Source organism: Fringilla coelebs (genome assembly GCF_963513975.1).
Source record: "Fringilla coelebs genome assembly, chromosome: 17".
Taxonomy (NCBI): domain Eukaryota; kingdom Metazoa; phylum Chordata; class Aves; order Passeriformes; family Fringillidae; genus Fringilla; species Fringilla coelebs.
Window position 1 is genome coordinate 15,686,582 of NC_140043.1, and position 18,940 is coordinate 15,705,521.

General features: G+C 47.1%; 1 protein-coding gene across 1 annotated transcript; it reads left to right on the forward strand.

Moving 5' to 3' along the window:
- Nucleotides 1-4,942: 4,942 nt before the first annotated feature.
- Nucleotides 4,943-18,524, forward strand: MMP17 (matrix metallopeptidase 17; the record flags this gene model as incomplete). Its single annotated transcript, XM_084217090.1, has 9 exons — nt 4,943-4,997; nt 6,694-6,820; nt 9,072-9,355; nt 12,188-12,364; nt 12,497-12,596; nt 14,179-14,261; nt 14,744-14,896; nt 16,724-16,981; nt 18,199-18,524. The coding sequence occupies exons 1-9, from the start codon at nt 4,958-4,960 to the stop codon at nt 18,522-18,524; spliced, it is 1,548 nt and encodes a 515-aa protein (XP_084073216.1). The 5' UTR covers nt 4,943-4,957.
- Nucleotides 18,525-18,940: the final 416 nt, after the last annotated feature.

Here is an 18,940-nt window from a genome sequence, read left to right on the forward strand (position 1 = left end):
CTTGTCACTTGATTAGTGAGAAAAGGTGCAGTTTGGTAAAGCTTTTCAAAGACTTTTAATAAAAGAGATCTTTTCAATGGAAGACAACTGGCTTCTGCTCAAGCTTTGGACTGCCCCAAAGATTTGGAAATTGTGACATACTGGGATCTTCTCAGTGCATGTTGAACATCCAGATTGTCACTGGGGGTGTGTTAGTCACTGGCTGCGAAGAGGTGCCTGGAGAAATGTTGGTGGCCATGACACAGACCATGGAGAAGAGCCCGTGGGTATCGCCACCAACACTTTCAGGCAGAGTACTGAGGGTGCTGCTTGTACGCCTGCCAGAAGTGTCCTCAATTTAACCCCAGTTGCCCCAGTTTCTTCGTTCAGCTTTGATGGGAGGGGTATGGAGATGGTCTGGGATAGTGGTGCAAAGGTCAGGGTCTGTTTATGAATCTGCCAAGGAGTGAGGGACTGTGGTAAAGCTCTGCTCTTCTCTCGGCTTGGCAACAGGCTGGGTACACTGCAAATAACAAACTCCATCCCTGAGCAAAGGGAATGTTACGACCTCTACAGGATTAAGGCTGTTTTTCTCCAAGAGAAAATAATGTCCTGATTGTTTAGGGCTAAGCTTTAGATGGTCATTTTAATGCTACAAGAGCAGGCAGAATTGTGGAGCCGGCTTGAGTATAATTTTCCTGCTTATCCTGATTTCTGTTATTTGCTGTTTATCCTGTTTATCCTCTCCTTGTTATGCTGAACTGGTTTGTCTTCTTGTAAATGCCAACCTACCACCCTTAAAAAGAAATCATCAGGAAGAAAACTTGCTGACTGAGTCTTTCCTTTGCCTGTGGCAGTTGAATAAGCCCATCATCTTATATAATATTAATATTTGTAAAAGCAGACCTACAGAGCTCATAAATCTTCCATAAAAGAGGGGCAATATCTAAGTGTATTTTAAAATGAAGCAGGTAAGTAGGTTCTAGAACAAAAGGATATTGATACAAAGGAAGTGGAGAGATGAATGAAATTGCCATTTTAATCTGAAAATTGTCTCTGCATAAGTAATACCAGGGGCCTCACTACTGCGAGAGCCAACGCTTTGCTCTGGATGATCGCTTGACCCTGGAAAGCCCCAGTCCCTGACTGCTACCTGGTATTCCATTCATGGCTTTAGGAGCAAAAAAAAAGTCCAAAATTGAAGCAGGTCTTGTTTGCAGAGGGGATGACTGCATTACCAGTTTTTCTTAACTTTGTGCCTCTCCAAATGGGAGAAATAAAAGTGAAAAATATTTGTAGTTTTGAATTCTGTTAAACATTTTTTTAAGGCAAGAAGCAGGGTTTCCCCCATTACAGATGGGACCCCAGATGAGAAAAAAAATACAGTTTATTTTTAGCCAGCCAAGTGAGTAATCTGCCTCCAAACACCCATGTGGAACTCCTCCACGAAGGAACGACACTGTGGCATTGCTAACAGGGTCCCTTTGCAAGGGCAGACTCTGATCTGGAGCAGTTGCTTTAAGACTTTGTAAATCTTTTTTTGCGTACCGCACATGGTAGGATGGTAAAATGAAACCAGGGGGAAATGGAAAAATTTCTTATTTTTTCATTTATTTCACTTTTCCTAGTACCACTGTCCTGAGACAGTTGCAGTGGCTTTTCCCACTGCTGAGGACATGATGCAAGTCCCACAACCTGGAATGAGGCAAGGGGGCCCTCCAGTCCCCAGAAGGGACATTGTTTTGTCCATAAACATCGTAGCTGTGGTTTGTAGGCAATGTCTTGCTGTTGCTATGCGCTGAGTAGTACCAGGGCTCTTGCTGACAGCTGTGTTTAGCTGGCAGAGAGGAGGGGCAGATGGGTGTGTGGTTTTGGACCTTTCTGCTAGGCATGCAGTTCTTCCTTTTTTGCCTTTTTTTTTTTTTTTTTTTTTTTTTTTTTTTGTTTTTGGGTGGTTTTTTTTTGTTGTTGTTGCTGTTGTTGCTGTTGTTGTTGCTGTTGTTGCTGTTTTTTTTTTTTTTCCTTTTCCTGGACCTGAGCCAGTGCATTGTGGAGCCTTTAATTCTGTATTGCTCAGTGGTGGAGGGGATCAGAAGATTCATTCTGGACCCATCTTTGCTGGTGGTGATTCCCACAAAAATTGAGCCGGGATCATGTGAGTCTCAGAACAATGTACCTACCCTGGGGCATGGCATGAGTCATGTAGTGCAGCCCCACTTGTTCCCAGCTCCTCTCAGAGCCAGAAGATGGTTAGACATTGGGTTAATCTGATTTTTTTGATGAAGCAATTTTTTTACTTTTGAAATAGTTGTCAAAGCTGAATCTTCTCGTGGGAATGGGTCAATTCATGTAGCACATCACACTTTTAAGGAAAAGTTTTTATAGTGCCAGCTCAGGCAAGAAATATGTTCAAAGAATTTTAGCTTTCAGCTGAAATTACTATTTCATTTAAACATTTTAAGCTAATGAGAGTTGGCAAAAAGAGTTCTTTTTTATTAAGGCAGAAATAAGAAGATGTGTTGAAGTTATCTCAATGGAAAATGTTTTCATATTCTTACTTATGGAAATATGTAAGTTTAGCCTTTGTCATTATTAAGAACAAGAATATATCTGAGAAGCTTTCATGGGGCACACAGATTATTAGCCAGACAATTTCTGATGTTCTTTCTCATCTCCAAGCCAGCTTCAATCTCCCTCATTTTCTGCCACAGCAGAAGTAGAATGCTAAATGTTAAAATTTAATGTTATGAATCAGCTTTGCTTACAAGAAGAGAGGAAACCAGTCAAAATCCCTACATGGAAAAGAGCTGAATGAGAGCAAGATCACAGAGGTCTATAAAACTAAGGAGGATCTGAGTAAAGCAGGATAAACTTGATGGTCTAGATGAAAAATCACATGAAGGGAAATGGGTGCTTACAAGGTAGATCAGGTAAAGGATTTGTGATCTCTGACCTCTCATTCAATCTTGTGTGTAGAGAGCCCCCGATTTGCTTTGGGGTGTCCGTTCGCGTTTGTGCTTTTCTCTATCCCTTGGGGTTAGGAAGGAAGGAAGGCCTGCACAACTTTTGTTAGGATATCCCTCTGCTGTTGCTTTCCCCAGCCTTTTGCTGCCCCAGGAGCTCCCAAGGGCAGCCAAGTTGTGCCTGTCTCCAGTGTGGCAGTGTCTCCACTGTCATTAGAGGATAAATGACACTGTCTCCATGACCAGGGAAGAAACCAAATTAAACTCCACCATCCTCAGCAATTGATGGGCCAGCTGCCGACCTCCATGTCGCAGCCAATTTCTCACAAAGAATCAAAGAGGAATTGTATCTAATTTCTGTCACAAATGGCTTGGCTATGCAAAGGGAAAAATAGTAGCAGGGGAGTAGAGGGGACGGCACTGTGCCTGGCCGTCAGCCTGATGGCAGGGAAGGGCTGTGATGATGCTCACACATTCCCAGCAAGGTGGTGGCTAATGGAGTTGCATTAATCAACAAGAAGTGGCCAGATAAGCTGTTTCTTGAGCACAGTATGCCACTGAAATAAGGCAACTGTGAAGGAGGACTTGGAGGGAAGTTAAATGCTAGTGAGAAACCCAGCACAGCAGGCCATGCTCCCCAGTGGAGAGTCACACCAAGCCTGGGGAGACCTGCCATAAAGCTCAGTAAGTGTGAACCTGTTTAACTGGACTTTTCAGAGAGGGGCTGGGGGTTCTGTGGCATTCAGGGTGCCAGTTGCAGGTGACACCAAACTATGAGACATTCAGAATGTAGTGATAAGTAGCTACTGGCTTCTGGCACTAATCTGGCTACCATCAATTTGTGGTGTGTTGTCTGCAGTGGAAGTCTGGATCAATATCAGTCTTCAAAAGGCTCAACAGATCAATGTTTGATACAGATAAAGAAAATAGAGAGCAGGTGTTTATGGCATCCCCTGTGTGCAGTATTACTATTCCTTGCTCATCCTTCTGCCAAGGGAAGGGAAGGAGGGAGAAGGAAGGTAAGAAAGGATTTAGAAAGGTAATTCACTTTAAAAAGCAGTTGTAAGAAGGAGATTTATAGCATTTTCTCCCATCAATTTTAGCCTGAAGAGAGAAAGAGAAAAATCTTCATAAAGATATCTTATCCTTTGAGAGACAAATTCCGATTTAACAGTGGGTTTGGGTTTAATGAGATGCCTGTGGCAAGGGGATCACTGGCACGTGGTTGTGCTTGCCTAGGCTTTGGGAAAGAGGGTTTGGAAACAGGGGTTCCACAGGTCCCTGCTGCTTTATGGTGGTTGAGAGACCCACACCTGGCTGTAAATACTTTAGGGCAGGAAGATGATTAAAGCAGGGAGTGTGGAAATGCTGGAGAGAAGGGCTGTTTTGTATCAATGCTGAGGTCATCTGCCTCAGGTCTTGGATAACTGTGTGGCACAAACTGGGCTCGGAGACTTCATGTCTGAGTTTACTTCCAAACAAAATCCTGGTGTTGTGAAAGTCATGTCTTTGGTTGCAAATGCAAGATGTGGCTGGGGTTGTGTATTCTGTTGCTATCTGTTAACAGGTAGGGCACTTATTTTCTGTTAATTAGGTGCCTGTTAAAACCAGGTGGGGTAGTTTTCTGTATCTCTTCCACTAAAGGGACACTGAGTCTCACTGCATGACTGATAAAATTATGAGTCTTGTAAAGACTCATGATGTAAAGAGCATTGTGAGATGCTCTGCCCAGGGGGATGAGCCAAGCAAGGTAAAACAAGCCACCCCCACAGAATCATTTGGAAAAGACCCTTGAGATCATCAAGTCCAAAAGCTAAGGGCCTCAAACTATGAGTGGAGGGAGAGGACCTTCAGAGCATCATTCCCTGTATCTATATTTCCTTCCTTTCCTTTTCTCATTTCCCCTTCGCCTTGTTTCACAGGACTGGCTGACAAAATTTGGGTATCTGCCTCCTCCGGACCCTGTCACGGGGCAGCTGCAGACGCAGGAGGAGCTCACCAAGGCCATCACTGCCATGCAGAGGTTCGGGGGGCTTGAGGCCACAGGAGTCCTAGGTCAGTGGCTCATGACCCCTCCTCTCCTTGGTGCAGAGCAAGGCAGGGATGGCTTCTTGCAGGTCCATGAGGGAGAAGGGACTCTCCCTCTCCTGTGTTCTGGACCAGCAGCAGGAAAAGTTCTACCGTGGGTGGAGCATATGGCCAGTTTGAAGCTGTAAGAGTAATTACGTGGCTCAGGTGTTCTGTTGCCTTTTGTTTTCAAGAACCTGAGGCAAGCAATTATTCCAACAGACCCACAGACCCTTGGGGTTCTCAGTGTGATTAAAATATCTCTTGGTGTGTTCAAAAAAAAAAAAAAAAACAAAACCAAAAAATTTAAAAAGACAAGGGGGAAAAAAGGGAGAAAGTTGTCCTGTTCAAAGCCTTACTTGCAGCATCAAATTGAATTGAACAAAAAATCCTGATTAAGCCTCCCAATTTGTATGCAAAGATATTTTGGGTTCCTTGCTGCTGAGGCACAGGTAGGGAAGGGAGAAGGATGCTGTTGCATCACCCCAACTCTGTTTGCTCCTGCCCACAGTGCATAGAGCCAGGAGGCTCTCTCGGGCTCTCCTGGGATCTCACTGAGCCACAGCAGCTCCAGGTACTCCCCAGTCATGCCCAGCCAGCTGGGAGCCCATCATCTGCTCCAGCAGCTCCGTTGGCCAGCAGAGGCAGGCAGTGGCATCTGTGTGGCAGACGCATCTGCCTGGGAGGGAGAAGTCCAAGGGCAGGCTGAAGCGGCACGAGTTCACCAGCAGGGCTGGGGTCATTCCTCTCAAAGACTTCATTGAGGGAAGGAGAAAGCCAGCATTATCCCGGCCTGCAGAAGGGCGCCTCTCTGCTCTCCTCCCCTCTCTGACCCTCCCGCCATGGGGCCAGCATGCTTCTGCTGCTCAGGACACAATTAAGGAGTAGCAGCTAATTAGCAGGCGAGTCTCTATCCATCCCAACATCCCAGTATCCCTCTGCTGGTCTCCTGAAAGCACAGCTGCATCCAAACACGAGGACTTCCTTTCTCTGGTCTTAATTGAGTGTGTGCAATAATTTCTCTTCCATTGCATCACAAGCTGCAGGAGACCCCAGAACAGGAGTGGCCATTCAAATTGAATTTTCAGAGGGGGTGTTAAAAACAGTCTGCGGGTGGGAGGGATGGCTGCCCTGCGCAGGTCATAGTTGTGGGTTTGTTCATGAAAACAGGGTTTAAGAGGTAAAGTCAGCAGGGAAATGAGTGAATGAAACAACTTTTCTGCATTTCAGCTGGTGAGAATAGACACTTCAAGATTTCATTCATTTAAAAAAAAATAATAAGAAGGAACATGGGCATTCTTCAAATAAGCTCCTAGCTGAACAGAGGTGTTTATTTATATGTGAATGTTTCTTCTCGACAGAGGAATACTTGGAAAATCATCAAGAGAGAACAAGACAGAATATTTGAAAAAATATGTTTAAAAACATGTTTAAAGCTTGTCACAGGTGGGCTTCCAGCAGGAGTTGCTGTCCAGTGGTGGGAGCAACAGTGAAACATAGGGGGCTCAGTGTTCTGTGGGCGTCACCACGACATGCTGGGGCTGGTGCCATGCCCCAGTGGGCTCCTGAGTATCCACTTTTGCTCTTCTGGTTCATTTTTAGCACTTCATTTCCCATCTCTGTGTCCCCCTGGGATTTCTTGACCCACCATTCCCATGATTTCTTTTTTTTTCTCTAACCCTAGATGAAGCCACCCTGGAGCTGATGAAGACCCCTCGCTGTTCTCTGCCTGACCTCACCATTGAAGAGACCAGGAGGAAACGATTTGCCCAGGCTGTCACCAAGTGGAGCAAAAGAAACTTGTCCTGGAGGTAGGAATTCATCTATCCCTCCTGAAATCTTGCAGCAAAAGACCAATCCCACAGTCACCTTTGTTAAATATGGCTTTGAGATGAGTTTTAGGGTGATGGTTAAAATATGTCCCTATGGCCTCCCAAGACCCCATGGACTATTTATTTTCATTCTTCTCCTGACAGTCTCAGCAGTGGCTTCTTGGACCCACTTGGCAGCACCTCAGAATGATGCAGATTGGGCTGGTGAATTACCTGGGAGCTTTTTGCTGGGTGGCAATGGTTGCTAGAGCGTCTTTTTTCTTGAGTTCATTAGTTCTGTGCTTTCTCAGGCAGCTGCCGAGCCTGGAGCTTCTTCTCTTGCCCCACCCGAGTCTGAGGGCAGGAGCATTTTCTCTTTTTTTCTCCTAATCCTTGCCACAGGGGAGTATTTTTCCCTCAGTGTCAGAATCCCTCTGCACCTATGACACACAGAAGTTCAGGTCCAGCTTTCAGAAATATGCTGCAGGTCAGGGTTGGCAAGCAAACTGATCCCTGTCCCACCAAGATTTGTGCTTTTTGGGACTCATTTTTCTTCCCTCAAATACCATGTGCTGCAGTGATTTTTCCTCTAAGAACAGTGTGCAGCATGAAGTGCTTGTCCTGAAAACACATGTGGATCTTATGAAAGGTTTTACTTATTAATAGAAAGTTTTTCTTTGATCCTGGCATAGCCCCTAAAGAGAGTCCTCTTCCCACTGCAGTATCAAATCTCAGCTTGGCTGTCGCTGTCAACATATGTTGAAACTTAGCAGAGATTTGGTCTCCGTTGCAGCAGATTCTGTTGAGACTTAATTTTGAGAAAAGGTAAACATAATTCAGCTTCAGTAAGAAACAAATTTGGTTCATAGATGGCTTCATGTCGTGAAGTGACCTGTGTTATAAAAACTCAGCCTGTCTGCCTGTTGCCCAGGCCTGACTTTATGGGGAAAGAGGAAGAACTTCACATTTCAGAAAGGAGAAAATCCTTTGGGGGTAAAAAGAAAACTGCCCTGGTGTTCTGGGAGCTGCCAGAGCCAGTGCAAGGGCACAGCTTGTGCACAGCCTGACCCCAGCAGCTCCTGACAAACCTGAATGACATCTCATGGCTGGGCAGCATGGCCAGGGAATTGACACTGCAGGTGCCATCAGGACTTCGGATGTGTTGACACAGTATCCCCAAATGCAGGCTGGAGAGAAATGTGGAGGTGAAATGGGGTCCAGCTGTTCTGGTAGATGCAGCCCTGGGATATTCCCTGACTCCCACCCGCTTGGAAACTGCCCAAAGAGTCAAGGGATAGAAAAGGCAAAGATATTAATGATTTTTTTCACATTTGGCTATGATGTGTTTTTCCTGATTCACCCACTCATTCCCACTGTCTCTAGGATGAGCATCCCAAGTTCTTCAGAGAAACTGCTAGTGAGATTTCTGCTTATTTTCATGAGTCCTTTTTTTCTCTATCAGAGATTCAACTCTAACTAGTTTTGCCCTGGCCTGAAGGTGCTGCCTGCTTTGGGCTGCCTGTCTCTTGAGGGTGTGTTCCCAACCTCAGCAAACAAGTTGCTCCCTACTTTTCACATCCATGCTGTCTCCCAGCACTCCAATCGCTATTCAGAAAGAGCTTGAGTAGTGTGACATCCCCTTCTGATGCTTGTAATTACCTCGTAAAGTGTAGTCAGGTCATCACTGCCCGTTGGTGATGGGAAGTGGTGTGGTACCGAGTGATGCTGTCACAGCCGTGTTATGCAGCAGGGTAAGTGATGTGGTCATAATTGTTGCTTCAGCCTTTAAAAATCCGTCAAACCATGAAAACACTTTGGCCTGTGTGCTGGTGCACAAAAAAGAAAGTATCTGTTATTACAAGGATAGAGCTGGCCAGAAGGCATCCAAACAGGCTTTCTGTCATTAATTACTCAATCAACAGTACATTTGCTTGGAAAGCATGTATCTTTTTGTCAAAATTGCCAATGAAAGATTATCTAAATATACTCCTTTAGAAGCCAAGGTGCCTTGTTGCATCTTTGTCTTTTCATCTCCTCTATTAAATCAACAATATTAGGAATTCTTTTTCAAAGTTGGGTTATACAGGAAACATTGAGATTTCTTCCATTCCAGCTCAGCCCAAAACCGCAAAAAGCTCTGAAGACCTCACTGTGGCTCTGAGGCACCAGGCACCTGCAGAGCCAGTTCTGGTTGTTCTTTGAGATCTTTCATGCTACTGACCCATCCTCTTTTTTGCCCTCTTTGTTTCAGAGTTCGCACCTTCCCAAAAGAGTCCCACCTGGGCCATGACACTGTCCGAGCCCTGATGTACTACGCCCTGAAGGTCTGGAGCGACATCACCCCGCTGAATTTCCATGAAGTGGCCGGAAACAATGCTGACATCCAGATAGACTTCTCCAAGGCGGATCACAATGATGGCTATCCCTTTGACGGGCCTGGTGGGACAGTGGCACATGCTTTCTTCCCTGGAGACCATCACACTGCAGGGGACACTCATTTTGATGATGACGAATATTGGACCTTCCGATCATCAGGTAGGTCAGGGTGGGAGACCTGCAGCCAAGCACAAGGGCTCACAATTTCCCTCTTCTGCTCTGGTGGCTGGAGTGGCTTAGCCTCTGCCACACCTTCACCCTAGGCTTCAGGATCCCTGAAGTCATCCAATTCCTCTTGCTAGCAAAATCAGCCCAGGCACTGTTGAGGACACTCTTATGTTCCTGGAAGCCTCAGTGGCATCTCCATATTTCTCCTTGTCCTGCCAGCAATTGCAGAGCTCCCCATCTCCCAACCATAGTCCCCGTCTCTTCTGAGACCTGAAAGGTTGCAGGTTGGGTATGTGGCTGTTGGAGCTCTTGGATGGGGACTGCATTCTCTGACTTTTGGGTGCCTTCACTGCCACATGTCCCATTTTCCCTATTTTTAAAGTATACTGTTAGCTGACCTATTTATAAAGGGCTTTGTGTTGTGCTGGGAAAAAAAGGTTTTTTCCTGCCATCTCCTGTCTATTACCTAGCATCAGGATGGTTACAGTTGCAGTTCTTTTCTTTTTTATCTTCATCTCATCTGGCCAAAGCAGAATTTTAATTAGCAGAGGGAGTATCAGAGGCAAGTGTTCCTCAGTTGCAAAACCATCTGTGGGGATCAGGTCCCCAGCCTTTGTGTCAGGCATGTTTTGATAGAATGTCTTCTCTGCAGCCACCAGTTGCTAATTTACTTGTCATGCCACCTCCTCCACCAGCCTCCTAGTGGGATCCTGCTGCCTCAGCTTAATGACTTTGTTTAAACTTCACTGTCTTCTCTGAAACAAGCTAATACAAGCCCACTGGTTGACCTGCATCTATACCCCCTGAATGTTCATGGGGGTTCATGGGTACCTGGGTGCTGGAGGAGGTTTGGAGATGAAAGTTAAAGGTCTGGCCAAGCTGATCCTTGAGAATTACACCTGCTCTATGTTTCTAGCCCAAACTGATGGCTCTTATCAGGAAGGAAAAAAAACCCAGCAGTTTTGATCTGCAGATATACAGGACAGAGGCAAGCACTGTGGTCAGTAGCTTGCCACAGGGAATGTGTTATTGATGGAGTCAGTTTTGCAGCCAGTGGTTAGGAGTGCCCACTGTGAAACAAACTCGAGTGAAGGAGCAAGCTCAGAGCCAGCGCTGCCGCAGGAGTGCCCCTGCAAGCTCCACCAAGGGATGATAGGATGAGCCTAGTGAAAAGCTGCTCTCTATTTTGAAGATCTAGGAGCTATCCGAGCTTCATCTTTTATTTATTTTTTTCTCTCTACTGATTCAAAAACAACAACTCGGTAGGTGATATAAAAATATCCCCAAGGTTGCCAGTCTGGCATTAAAATGTCAGAGAGCATATGTCTTGTTCTCTCTTAGTGCCAGGGAAAACAGCACAGGTTATAAAAATCTCGCTTGGTTACAGACACTGTAAATAATAGTCATGAAGGAAAAGGCAAAATTCAGCAAAGGCTATTTCCGTCCTGCTCTGGCACCCTGAGCCTGATGAGGAGTACTAAGGACTGGGCAGGATCTTTCGTGCAAAAAAAGTAGCCATCTCCGATGGCAAAGATGCCATCTCTTTCTCAGGAAATGTGACACTCCCCTGAGCTCCACAGGGATCTTTCCAACTCACTGCTGCTTTATTACAATACTTGACATCATCATCTTTATAAGAACCATACTTAAAATCATTGCTGCCCTCTGGTATCTCTCTGCAGGACATTGCTGTGCAGAGAGGGGCAGAATTGCATGGACATGTGGCCCAGCCTGTCTAGAGGTGGGTGGTGGGAATGCACCAAGCAGGCTCAGTCTCATGCAGCTGGGAGCAGCTCCTCCTTTGCTTTGGTAGCAGTGGCATATGTTTGGAAATGAACATTAACCCCTTACATGAGTGTCTCATGCTCTGGAGAGGATAGGTCTGTATGTGGGTGTGGTGTGAGGCACTGGGGGTTGGATTGCAAATAAGGAAATTTGGGCAAAAAGAATATAGTAGAGATAGCCCAGACTGGAGGAAAAAAGTCATCAAAGCCTCGAGGTATTGATGTTCAACACTGTCTCCCTAACGCCCATTGTGGTGTGTGAGGATCAAAGTGTTTGCCAAAGCCAGCAGACACAAGAGCTGCAGGCCCATCAGCACAGGATGTGTAACAGGAGAAGATGGTAAATCCTCTAAAAACAAGCTGGACACAGTCACCTACTTGTGTCAGGGCAGCAGCGAGATGAGCAGGTTGGTGGTCGATAAGCAGATGAACATTCCTGCATTTGTGTGCATACAGGAAGGCTGAGGGATGGATTTGGCTGGGGCAGCATTGTGCGAGGCCAGGCAGGGAAAGCCCTGCAGAGCCCCGTGGGCAGGCGAGCACTGCTGGCAACTCCCCAGCTCCTTGGCTCATGGCTTGGCTCACTGTCACAGGATGTGATGAGCTCCTGGCTGGTGGTTGCAGAAATCTGGTATTTTGGGCAATGCAAAGGCTGTGTCAGCAGCTGCAGCAGGCATGAGACGCAGGGAGTGACTGCTCTGGCCCAGCTTCTGCAGTGCCACTCAGCAAATTGTTGTGATGTGGTTGCTGTCTCTGCCCTTTGTCCAGCTTTTTCTCAGGTGCTGACAGTGATCTGGAAATAAGAGGGATGGTACCCAGGGCTGGTGTAGGCTGAAGTCTGGTTTGCTTTCCATTTTCATATGATCCACCCCATTATCTAACTGGAAAAAAAAATCTTTGTCAAATTTTACCTATTCCAAAGCTTTTCTTTCCAGTTTTTTCAAGATAAACTACACTTTTTCCCCCTGCAGCCCTCCCAAATGCCCCAATTACTCTCAGCACTTAGTGACTTTTATTTCAATTTTATCTTTATCTCCAGACACTCATGGGATGGACCTATTTGCTGTAGCTGTCCATGAGTTTGGTCATGCCATCGGCTTGACCCACATCTCTGCCATAGAGTCTATCATGAGACCCTACTACCAAGGTCCAGTGGGGGATCCTCTGAAGTATGACCTGCCTTATGAGGACAAAGTCCGGATCTGGCAACTCTATGGTAAGTTTGTGTCCCTCAGCTGGCTACAGCCTGTTCCTGCCATGGTAGGACACACTGGAATAGCTGTTCTCTGGGATGAATGGAGCTGGTAGGGAGGATGGTGTTCCCCATTACTGCTTCTTTTCTACACAGGAGTCAGGGAATCTGTGTCCCCCACAGCCAAGCCTGAAGTAAGCAAAATAGATGATCATCCAATCCTGCCAGAGCTGCCAGAGAACCGCTCCACTGTCCTGTAAGTCAAATTTCTTCCTTTCCTGCAAAGGATGTGTCGTAGTGAAGCTCTACTTCATCCATATCTTTCCTGTTCACTCTGGCTTTGGTAGTTCTCTCTGGATATTTTGCTAAAACTCAGGTTTTTTTACTTATATTAGTGGAAAGTTGTCACCATCACCCTTAGGTAAATTCATCCTTGCTGGAATTTTAAACAAACTTCCTCAGCAGTATCCTGAATTGCAGAAGCATAACTTACCTAAACTGTTCCACAGTGAGCAACTGCCTAATGTACCTGAGGGAACGAATATTGGAACAAGTGGACTGATAGCCTGACACCAATGCAGGTTAGCATTGGCAAAGGGCTGCTTACACTGAGTGTCATCAAGCAACCAGCATGGCCTCATTAGACGAAGTGCAGGACATAGCTCATTAATAAATGTTGACCAAGACAGCAGGACAGTTAAGAGAAGAGGGGACACTGAACAAAAAGGCAGGAGGTGATGGTCACACTTCTTTGCCAGACACCAAAAGTGCCCCACTTGAGGGTGGCAGAGATGGAGCGGGTCACCTTCACCTCGTGCGCCTTTTGTTTGAACACGCTGAATACCATTAGTTACGTTTCTCTGCGCATAGCTTCTAAAGGCGCTTGTCCACCAGGCTCCTTATGGCTGTTTGGACCTAGATATACGAGAGCCTTTCTTCCTGCTGTTGTAAGAGGCCACCAGCAGCAGGAGAAGCAGGAAACTTGCTCATGTCATCCCCTTGTTTCTGCCTTGTATGCTGGGAGAGTGGATGGGGTTTGCCCCCATGTCTGTCGTTTTGTGGTCAAAGGGCAAAGAAGCTGGTGCTGGCAGCCCAGCACAGTTTTTCTATCTGCAGAATAGATTGATGCTTCCTTGTCACCTACAGGAGCTTTTCCATGCATGTTGCCAGCAGCATCTCCTTGTTCCTCCGTCAGTCATAATTTCTTATGTGGGCTTTGTGGCTCTCTCAGTCCTTCATACTCTGTGCCTTCCCCACCCACCTTGTTAAAGCAGATCAGTATCTCAGCTGCCACTTGCCAGGTGGCTTTCACCAGCTAGATGTCACTGAACATCATGTGGTTCCTCCAGGTGTCTCTGTTTAAACTCAGCTGCTTTCTGCTTTGCAGCTCTGTCACCTCTCACTGGCACTTTGGAGATCAGCCCTGGAGCAGCGGCATCCTGAGCTGCTGGAGTGAGAGGATGCTTGGTTATTTTCCATGTCCTGCTGCCCTGGGGCAGCTGGCCAAGCCACGCTGTGCCACTGGGAGCAGGAAGCCAGCTCTCACCAGCTACATGAGCTGGTCAATGTAGAGCATGTCCTCACTTGACTCCTAGCAATGGCATCCGGTGGCTCAGAGTTGTCAGCCCAAGCTGTCTTCAGGCTGAGGTTTGCCCGAGCTTGCCTTGGAAATCCTTATGCACGTGGCTGGGCTTGAGCATGAGGAGTGACAGATGGGCGCAGCCTGTAGTCTTCTCCAGGAGCAGGGGTGATTCAGTCTGTGGGATAGGAGGCATTGGGGGAGGACACAGGCCCTCATTGCCTGCCTGGGCCCTGCTCACTTGGACATCTCTCCACAGGCTCAGGCGGGACGTGCCCAACAGATGTAACACACACTTTGACGCTGTGGCCCAGATCCGGGGAGAGGCTTTCTTCTTCAAAGGTGAGCACCAGGGGTCTGTGCCTGTGCCACCTTGCAGTGGCTTTGATGTGGCAGCATCAGAGGCTGCACAGTGTGGGACGGGCTGGAGTGGGTGGTGAGGATGAGCTGGCTGGGGTTTGTGGGCTGCTCCCACAGACCCAGAGAGGCATCTCATACCTGATTGTGTGGCAGAGAGGGAGGGAGGAGACAAAAGTCTCCTCTCTCCTGCCCCGGCTCAGTGGCACAGCCACATGCTGTGGCCAGGAGCATAACAGCTCCAGCGCAGTGTCCAGAGGATTACTTTAATCCAAAAAAGAAAGGGATTTCTTCTAATGACTGCTAGAAATAGAAAGCAGTCGCAGCTGCTGCTGGAAAGCAGGATGGCTCTAAATCATGGCTCCCATCTCACACACTTTGCTTCTTGCTGCTGCCACCCACCTGCCACTCACCTGCAGAGAAGGTCAGTTGAGCGTGGTTCAGTAATGCCCAGTCTGTCCCTCCAGGCAAGTACTTCTGGAGACTGACTCGCAATAAGCACTTGGTCTCCCTCCAGCCGGCTCAGATTCACCGTTTCTGGCGGGGCTTGCCACTCAACCTGGACAGCCTAGACGCAGTCTACGAGAGAACCAACGACCATAAGATTGTCTTCTTCAAAGGTGAGAGCAAACATGGTGATGGAAGTATAGAATGTGGTGCTAGGCAGGAGACACCAGTACCACATGTTAAACATCTTGAGTGCCAGTCTGAATCCTGTTGTCCATTAGCAAGGCCAGAAGAAATGAGCTGGCAGGGAGGGCAAGCAAAAGGTAATAGTCACGTTCCCCAGAAAATGAGGGAAATGTCATTGAAGATAAAGTTCAGCCAAATGTAACAAAAATCCTTTCAAGGGCTTTTCAAGAATGAAACACAAGCAAGAACCACCCCTACACACACTCACAGGTGGTGTGTTCCTCCTCTTTTCAGTATGTGTTGCTGAGAAAAGAAATAGAAAGGAAAGAAAAATTAATCCAAACACCTTCAGTTTTAATAATTATATTTCTGTTACTGTGTTTTTTTCTTAAAATTAGTAGTATAATTCTCTCTTTTTATTCAAAAAAACTTGCACACTTTTATTTCAGAAGAGCTGGAGGACCAATTTACTTCTTGGTTTCTATACAAATATCCGAGTCTCCCACAGACCATCTACTGGTGCTGGTTAGATGCCACCCATGCACTCAATGTCACCCAAGACCCTGGCAAGCACTGACTCTTGTTTCACCGAGGTTGTGCACTTGAAGTGCTAAACACATCCCAGCCCTCCATTCTTCCTGTTTGGAAATTGCTTTTTGTCTCCCGACCATTCTGCTTGAAACATGGTGCAATTATCAGTTTCAGAAGTGCTGAACCAAGCACTTCTGGAAGCAATAATTTCCTTTCAGTTCCCCCAGCCAGGCCAGACAGATGGCTCATGTCCCACACAAGCCCCTAGGCTTGCAGAAGGCCTTTCCAAGTGCAGCCGACACCCTCCTGGACTGCCAGCACACTGAGCCCCGCAGAGCCACGCTGAGCCCCACATCGCTCCAGGGGAAAGCGTGTGGAAGGCTCTGCCATGTGTGTCCAGCTGCCTCAGGCAGTCTGCCCTGCTCTGCTTTCCCAGAGGGAATGGGGCCAGCTTAAGGAGTGTGCCACCTTGACCTCTAAGGTCCTGCTGCTGATACATGGGCATGCATTTAAGGGCCTCTTCAGATATTCTAGAAAACCAAGGGAGGAAAAACTCTGATCCTTAAAATAGGCTATGCAATACCCAAAAGGGCACTGCAGGTTCCTAAATAGATGTTGTAAAAGAAGAAAGACTATCCCAGTGGTTAGAGAACTATGAAGAAATTGAGACAGCTTGGTTCATTTGCTTGTTCTCTTCTGTCCAAGGTAAGGCCCAGGGGGCAGCTGTGTAAGACCCTTGAAGAGCAGTGAACTGCTTGTATGGGATCCATCCAGTCCCTGTGCATCCTCATAATGCACAGGTGTCTCAGCCCATCTGGCCCTAGAAAGTGGCGATTTCTCTTCCAAAGTGGACTACACTTGGCTTCTTAGGAGCCAAATAGATTGCAGAAAGTGCCCAGTTTGCCCACAAAAGCTGCTTTGTTTCTTTGGATATCAGGCAGAAATCCAAGGGGCAGAAAACCAAATGCCTCCATCAAATACATTAAAGTGACAGGTGCACTGATGCTGTCAGTGAGTTTGTATCCTGGGACAGTCATGCTTTCAGCAGCAAAGTGGGGATATGTCCACGGACAGCCTTACACAAAAAAGCAGCTATTCAAAGCCAGAGGTTCCCCCATGGGCTGACCCCTTCCTATTCCCATCCTTAAATGCCCAGAGCTCAACCCTGAGTCTTGGTCACCACAGTAGATAACAAAACATTAGCTCAGCTCATCTGTGGGAAAATACTGGTTTAGGCTGTGAAACAAATGTGATTTTATTCTGTGTTTGTTTCCTTTCCACAGGAGACAGATACTGGGTCTTCAAAGATAACAATGTGGAGGAAGGGTACCCACGGCCCATTTCGGACTTTGGCCTGCCCCTGGGAGGAATTGACGCTGCTTTCTCCTGGGCTCACAATGACAAGACTTATTTCTTTAAGGACAATCTCTACTGGTGCTACGATGACCATGAGCGGAGGATGGATCCCGGCTATCCTTCAGAGGCCATCCCGTGGAAGGGAATACCCAGCCCTTTAGATGATGCCATGAGGTGGTCAGATGGTGAGTCCATATGGCAGTTTAAAAAAAGCACAGCAAAGAAAATCAGTGCTCTATTGAGTTGTAGCCCCTTCTACTCTGCCTGCCTACACAAACGCTCAGCCCCTGATGGGCTGGTCCTGGTGACTGGAAGCTGAAGAGAGACCTCTGGTGATTCCAGCCAGAGCTCCCCATACTGCTCACTAGAGGATTTTGTAATTTTAAACAGGCAACAAAAATATCATGAGGTGATAATTATTGCACTCCATTAAAAGAACACAGTTGATGTGTGATGTCATTGTTTTGTAGCGATTTTTATCCTAGTATGGGCTGATTTGCTCCTCACCAGTCTTGTTGTCATTGGATTTTTAGGTGCATATGTGAGGATGCAGACAGAAAATACTTTAAAAAATGTTTTCCCAGAGTTACAACTCATGTTCTGATGAGATTTCTCAGTGGTTTCTTTCCCCTGAAAAGACCACAAAAATTTTGTCACAGGAGATATTTACAATCAGCTATTCACTCACAACAAAGTGGCACTTCCCGGGTTTATTTACTGGGAACCTAACAGCGTAGTAGCAATCATTAAACCAGGCAGAGGGGAAGGCCACTTCCAGAGACTTTTCAAGCTGAATTTCCAAAGCTATTGAGAGTGACATTCCCATAGGTAGGAGTCCTACTGAGCATGGGGCCTGCTTAGAGAATTCACTGCCTCCCAGTTCAGAGTGGAAAATGTGCACCTGAAAGCAGAAGGTTCTCAGGGCCCTGTCAGGCTCAGGTTATTTTTCTGAGCCCAGGATCAGCAGCACATGCCTCAAGTCATTAATGGATAGTGGGGTCTCCAGTTTTACCATGCCCAATTACAAGGAGAGGAGTGCATGATGTATCCAGCTGTGGGCTCACAGGGCCTCAACCCTACACACCCACAGTACTGGGAAGCATATCTGCTCCGGTACTCAGCACAGAAGAGGCAACAGCTCACCATCCACCTCCAACTGCTGGTGGCTCCTGGCTGGTGTGAGAGATCGCCGGCAGGCACAGAGTTACCTTCCCTTCTGCAGCATCTCTCCTGCATCGAGAGGAGATATTGACAACAAGCAGTGATATCTCATGTGCCTCTGCTCCCTGGGCTTCAGCTGGGGTGGGAACGCTCCTCTGCTGTTCTAGGTGCTCCTTTGACCTTCTTCTGGGACAGCATCCACTGCCACTCACCTCGTGTTTGGGTTTTGGTCTCTTTGCAGGTGCAAGTTACTTCTTCAAGGGCAAGGAGTACTGGAAGGTGCTGGACAGTGATCTGGAGGTACAGGCCGGGTACCCACTGTCCATCGCCAGGGACTGGTTGGTGTGCAGTGACATGCAGGCTGACGCCCCTGAGGCAGCCGGGAGCAGCAGGACTGGGGCACGCTCCAGGCCAGGACAGCATGACGAGAGCCGCTCGAAGAACGGTTACGAGGTCTGCTCCTGCACCTCGGGCACCCCATCCCTGCACCCTCACCCCATACCTGGACTGACTACCAGCCTCATGCTGGCTGTGTGGACAGCAGCACTGGTCTGTGTGGCCCTCTGACGGCTCATCTCACCAGCAGGACAACACCATGGTGCTCCGGGATACAGCTCCGTGATTGCTAAGGGTTTCAAGCAGAAAAAAACCATTCCTAAGAACATGCCAGTGAAGGGTTTGAATTCTCCATGAGAAATGAACAGTGATTTTGTTTTGGGGTTTATTTTCTTCTTAATTTTAGTTTGAAGGTCTAATAACAGACTTGAGTTCTGCATCTTCTTATTCCCCCATCCAGTTAAAGATAAGAGCAGCCTTATGTTGAATTTAGAAATGCTTCATAGAGATGTGTTGCTCTGGATGTTTAAACACAGCAAACGACAGAGAGGAGAGCTCCCCGGATGGAATGGGGACAGAAGAGATGCTGCTGAGATAGATGGCGACAGAAAGGCAGCTGGCAGGAGGTAGTAGTTATGTGCTGACAC